Source organism: Erythranthe guttata, chromosome 14 (assembly GCF_056151865.1).
Source record: "Erythranthe guttata isolate IM_541 chromosome 14, IM_541, whole genome shotgun sequence".
NCBI classification, from domain to species: Eukaryota; Viridiplantae; Streptophyta; class Magnoliopsida; order Lamiales; family Phrymaceae; genus Erythranthe; species Erythranthe guttata.
In genome coordinates this window covers 8,580,650-8,587,279 of record NC_142546.1, presented here as the reverse complement: position 1 = coordinate 8,587,279, position 6,630 = coordinate 8,580,650, and the positions used below count along the sequence as shown (strand labels likewise).

The following is a 6,630-nucleotide window of genomic DNA, read 5'->3' as shown; positions in this document are numbered from 1 at the left end:
TATATATATATATATATATATATACACACACACATTTTAATTTTTGTTTAAATGTAAAGGCGAAAAGTACAACTAACTTAACAAAGATTTATTGAAAATATAAAATAATTATAAAAAAAATTAGATGAGTATTTTAAAAATAATTAATATAACATCTTAAAAATAATTCATATAGAAATTAAAAATGAATCTGTAATGCTTTTCTAATTAAAAGAAAAGTAAGGATGGCTGTTGAGTTTTTATTGAAGGAAAAAGGAGTAAAGTAGGTTTTAATATAATATTTTAAGTTGAAAACCCTCAACCACTACAAATTTGGGCGAGTGAACTGCACTTTCCGTTAACTTTAACGGGTTATCAAACGGTCGCTACAACTTGTCAACCACAAGGGGGTAAAATGACCAAATTGATATCAGAAGGGGGTAAAGTGCAAAATCTGAAAACCACAGGGGGGCTAAGTGCTATTTACCCTTTTAAATATCAACTAGTGTCTGAGCTTGATTCCGGTTAAAATCTTCTAACACTCAAGTCAGATTTGTATAATAGAAGAATTTAGAGAATTCAAGAGGTTGCTCGAGAATTATGAATTGTTCTCTTTTATTGTCGAGGTTTCTAGGTATTTGTATGAATACATAGAATTTTATGTGCCTCAATCTCTTAACATGTGACAACTTATGTTTAATTAAAAGAAACAAAGTTTGAAAGGTGCATATATATTAGTTTGAAATTAAAATAAAATTGGAGTTGGAATCAAAATATTTGTATAACTACTTCTACTAATTTGACATCAATAATAAAATTCACACACACACACACACAAAAGTGCATAACTTTTTAATATTATTGGCTAAAACACCAATGGTGTTTCAATACAATTATGCTATAATAAGAACCTAATGACTAGATCTCCTAATATCCTATTAAAAAAAATCAACAAATTGTGTCTCCCTATATCAAACATGAAAAAAGAAGAATATAAACCATCATCTTCAATATTTTATATCAAGTATAAGATTCTTACAACACATACCGAAAATATTTCGTACGAGTCGATCAAACCCCAAAACTTAACGTAAAAAAAGAAAGAAAAAAAAAATCGAACCGAAATCAAATAATGTGTGTTGAAACATTTAAGAAAGAGATCTTCAATCAATTGTTAATAATTTATGGTCGTTCAATACTCAAGTAACATATAAAATCAAGGGGTTCGGCCGACGCGGTTGGCCGGGTTGGATCGGTTAATTTCCTGTGAGTTTCCCCCGCTCGAGTGGGTGTACTCGCTGCTGGTGAACTCTTGGCTCGACATGGGCCCACCGTTTCGGTTGTATCTTTTCAAATCGTAATCGGAGCCGCTCGAAGTGAGCAACGGCTTCACCCCCTCACTTAGGTCGTCGAGAGAGACATCGCCTTCTAGAGCACGCACAACCTGTCGATAAAAATTACATTTTTTTTAATCAGTTACCATGTCAAATAATTTACAAATATAAAATTAATTAAAAAAAAATAAAAAAATTATATAAATATTAAACCTGGCTCATTTTAGGGCGTCTCCTTGCAGATTGTCTAACGCACGCGGCGGCAGAGTATATCATGCGCAGCATCTCATGTGGATCAAAATTGCCCTCTAAGCGTGGATCAACAAACTCTTCATAACTTCCCCCTTCTGCAACTTTTATCATAATTGGCCTAGCCTGTATTTATATACATATATATACATACATCATATGTCATAAAACAAAATTTAATTTTTAAACATATATATATATATATATATATATATATAATATTGCAAATTTAGTATATCACTATATAGGAAATAATCTTTTGAGTGACAATACTAATTTTCACACGATTGGTAACTAATGAGTTATGTATTTAGTGACAACTTTAGGTAAATTACGACCACCCTGAGGTAAGGTCAAATTGTGAAACACCCCCTCATGTTTGGTTAATTACAATCACCACTTAACTATGAATCTTTTTAATTACACATTCACCTTTATGGTGTCAAATTCAACATAATCTTTTATATTCCATGTAATGTTCTCTAATTTGTACTCGTTTTGTGAAAAAATGCAGTTTTCAAAATGTGGAGCTCGAATGGGATAAAACGGGTACACACTGGAGAATATTCCGCATAATCTAGAAGATTCCACTAAATTTGACACTGAAAAGATGAACGGGTAAAAAGATTCGTAGTTAAGGGGTGGTTGTAATTACCTAAATAAGATGAATTTTTTGATAATTTAACATTCTCTCAAAGGCTGTGCGTAATGTACCTGACAACTTTTGATAGTTTAATAGTTATGACATCACTATTCCCATTTTTTTTCTTGTACTGACAGTTTTCGATGGAAAGTTTTATAAGAGGTTTGAGCATAAATAAGAAATCGAAAAAGAAAAAAAAAAATCGTACCCAGTCAACTAGGGTGTCGTCGTCATCATCCCTGCTGATGTCAATAGGGCGCCGTCCGGTTATAAGCTCTAAAAGCATAATTCCGTACGAGTAAACATCGGATTTCTCTGTGAGCTTTCCGCTCGATGCATACTCCGGCGCCAAATATCTGCGTCACATGTTCGTTATTATTAATTAGTTAATTGATTTTTTTTTTAAAGTTAATTATTTGGATTATTATATATATTTTCGCACCCGAATGTTCCCATTATTCGAGTAGAGACGTGAGTGTTGTTGTCTGAAGAAAGCTTAGCCAATCCAAAGTCAGCAACCTACAATAATTAGCGTTCAATTAGTTTATAAAATTAAATATATATATATATATATATATATAACTTGTATCTGTAATAAAATGGTGATAGTTTATAAAAAAATAATTGATTGTTATAAATTAATTAATGTAATTACCTTTGCTTCAAAATTGTCATCAAGCAAAATATTTGCAGTTTTGATATCTCTGTGGATAATACGAGGATGACCTGGTAAAAAGAAATAATTATTAATTAGGTTGAATTAAATTAAATAAAAAAATGGGAAGTAATTAAATTAATATAGGTAATTAACTCACAATCTTCATGAAGATAAGCAAATCCTTTGGCTGAACCCAAAGCAATTTTAAGCCTGGTTGTCCAATCCATTACCGGCCGACCAGCTCCTGCATTAAGTATTCGACATACAAAATTAGGCTTTGATTTATTATTACTATTAAGGTAAATTATATCTACACCCCTCATGTATGCTACAATAACTTTAAGGTCCATGTAGTATCGGTAATTACAATCACCCCTAAAACATTGTTGGAAACCCTAACGTAATAAATGCATTGGATAAGTTAGTCCGTTAGGGTTCTAACGGACTATTAATTTCAGGTTAGGGGGTGACATGGTTCTCGTAATATTTCTTAAATCCTTATTATTTTGTATAAGATTCATAAATTTTCGTATATGGTAGCACTAACGGCCTCGCGGGAAACAAATATAGTGCATATCGATCACCCGGACATGAAATTTTGGCTCTGATAATTGTTTCAGGGGTGTGGCTGTAATTACCTTTACCACATAGATCTTAAAGTTATTTTAGCGTACCCGGGATGTATGTGTAATTTACCTTTATTGTTATTACTAAATCATAATATAGTATCATAAAAATAATCTCATATTATATTATTTTTTAACAAGATGTGGAAAAATATAATATATTTTTAGGGTAAAATTACAATCACCTCTATGAGGTAAAGTGTAATTACAAAATAAACCCTTATTTTTGATAAATTAAATCCAACCCCGCAATTTATAAATTTCTTACATTCACCACTGAAAAAGTATTAATGTAAGAAACCTACAAATTGCAAGGAGAAGAATGTAAATATGAAAAGAAAAGGAAAGAAAGAGTATATGAAGACGATGAATGAATTCATACCATGAAGGTGATACTCAAGGGTTCCATTGGACACGTATTCATAAACCAGCATCCTCTGAGCTCCGGCGATGCAGTACCCGACGAGCGACACCAGGTGGCGGTGGTGGACCCGGCTGATAATATCAACCTCCGCCTGAAACTCACGCTCCCCCTGCCCGCTGTTGGCCTTCAAGCTCTTCACCGCTATTTCCTTCCCGTTGGGCAGCACCCCCTTGTGCACGTACCCGAACCCGCCCTGCCCGAGCAGGTACTGCTGCGCGAAGCCCCCGGTGGCGGCGGCGAGGTCGTTGTACGTGAAGCTGCTCTGGTTGAAGCCGAGGGCCACCGCCGGGTGCGGCGGCGGCAGGGCGGCTTGGTGCGGGCCGGAGAAGCCGGCGGAGCTCATCTCGCTGCTGCTCATCATAGGTGGAGGCGGGGGCGGCCCCACCATCCAGTTGTGCTCGGAGCTCACTCCGGCGCTCCCCGGCGGCGGATGGGAGGGTTTCGCCATCCCGCCGGAGAGGTTGCCGCTGTGCTGCCAGTTGTTGTGGGGAGGCATGTCGTAGTAGTCGGAATCTGCATGGGAATTAAATGCGTGTGATTTTTTATTAGGTTTATTTAAATTACAGCCAACCCCTACGTAATGTCAAATTACAAAACAACCCCTTATATTTGGGTAATTACAACTACCCTCTTATAACAAATGTTTTCTTACGAAAAACCCCCTACTTCAGTTGGTAAATTTGCACCATATGGGAGGACATATAAGACAATCTATAGTTGATGGATGGTTGTAATTACCCAAATGAGAAGGGTTTTTCGTAACCTTAGGGGGCTGGCCGTAATTTGCATATATATATATATATATATATATATATTTACTACCAGCTTTATAACAAAAAACATTCGAACTTATAGAATACTGCAAAATTATCTGTATAATTAAGCAATAAAAAACTCATTATTAATTATAAGCACCAAGTAATATCAAAAAAAAAAGATGGCCATATTAAATTTAATATTATTAGAGTATGATTTTAATTAATAAGTTTTACATATTTTTAAAAATTAAATTAGATGCTACTACTTGTGTATAATCCCTATTATACAAAATCAAGAATGTTTAATAGTTTCTTTATAATTAATAAAATTTAAAACATAATTATCATAAGAAAAATTGATTGAAGTTTGTATTAGCAAATTAATAATGTATATATAAGTTCTATAAAATTACTATATTTTAAATAAATAGATTTTCTTTGTTATAAAAAGAAAAGTGAAATTCATGAGGAAAGTAACGTACTTCTATTTCCATGGGAGTTATCCGTATAGAAGTTCATATGATCCCGATGTTTCCGCTTCTTCCTCTTACCACACGACACCAAGAACACGATCATGATTAGCAGCAGTAATCCCGCACCGGCAGCCGCTCCGGCGATTACGGCCTTCTGATCGTCGTTCGACGATCCAGAAGACGGCAGTCGCGGCGGCGGCGGCGGATGCCGCCCGGAGTTTCCATTTGACGGCGGAGGTGGATATTTCTTGTTGTTGTTATTGTTGTTGTTGTTACCGTTACCGTTGTCGTTGTCGTTATCATTGTCGTTATCGTTATTGTTGTTGTTGTTGTTGTTGCCGTTGGAAGGTGATGAGTTTTTGTCCGGGGGTGGAGGGGGCGGGCTTTTAGGTGGAGGAGGGGGTGGCGGCGATGAATCGTCGTCGGAAGGTGGTGGAGGTGAAGATGACGACTGAGATGGAGGTGGAGGTGGTGGTGGTGTGGATGAGGATGAGTTGTCGGAAGGTGGCGGAGGTGAGGTGGAGGATGACGACGAGTCAGACGGCGGCGGTGGTGGTGGAGAATTTGAAGATTGACCGGAATCCGAGGGCGGAGATTCCTCCGGTGACGTTGAAGACATTTTTCAGAAATAATACTATTTTCGCCAGATTCGGTATCAGTTTCAGCACCAGATCAATTCCCCACCTCTCTCCCAAGAAATGACCCTAATCAAATATTCATCCATTTTTATTGTCACATTCATCTAAATTTCCTCAAAATCAAATCACCAAAAAAAAAAAAAAACACACAAAATATAACTCAAATTTATTAAAAGAATGATGTTACGCGTAAATATAAATATACATACATACTGATACAGTCGTTACGCGTAATCATATATAAGCGTATCGTAATTCTAATTTTACGCAACAAACAAAACCCTTGATCAAAACTAGCAAAAACGATTGTAATAAAAATTCAATTCACGAACATTATATATATGTTATTTCGAATTTCATCGTGAAAAAAAAGAAAATTAAAAACCGGGGGCGAATACCTTTAGGAGAAGGGGCAGGGATGAATGTGAAGAGAAGGGAAACAAAAAGAAGAAGGTGCATGGTAAATAATTTCAACCAACAAAAACTATGTTCTCAATCTTCCCATCAATCTCCTACAAAAAGGGAATATCAACTTACATTTTTTTTCTATTTTCAGTTTTTTTTGTTAACCATTCATTTATTTGAATAAATAATAATAATAATGAAATATATAAGGTATTAGATCAACAAAATTAAATTATATATATGTACATACGCTTTTTAAATGAGGCGGGAAGAAGGAACATAAACATTACACCCAAAATATATACGAGACAAGATATTCGTTAAATATGTAAACAGATCCCATTCAATATGTAAATTAATAAATAAAAATGTATTGGATAAAATCAATTTTTCGTTTTAATCACCATCTACAAAATTAATCGGATTTTGTTGAAGAACTACTA

At 35.0% G+C, this 6,630-nt stretch overlaps 1 protein-coding gene across 1 annotated transcript; it reads right to left on the bottom strand.

Moving 5' to 3' along the window:
* Positions 1-820: 820 nt before the first annotated feature.
* Positions 821-6,395, bottom strand: LOC105951992 (proline-rich receptor-like protein kinase PERK4). Its single transcript, XM_088813120.1, has 9 exons — positions 6,181-6,395; positions 5,154-5,848; positions 3,872-4,426; positions 3,021-3,107; positions 2,861-2,931; positions 2,648-2,724; positions 2,414-2,561; positions 1,527-1,688; positions 821-1,423 (listed from the first exon to the last, which is right to left on the bottom strand). Exons 2-9 carry the CDS (start codon positions 5,761-5,763, stop codon positions 1,196-1,198), a joined length of 1,938 nt encoding a protein of 645 aa, XP_088669246.1. The 5' UTR covers positions 5,764-5,848; positions 6,181-6,395; the 3' UTR covers positions 821-1,195.
* Between the last annotated feature and the right edge of the window lie 235 nt (positions 6,396-6,630).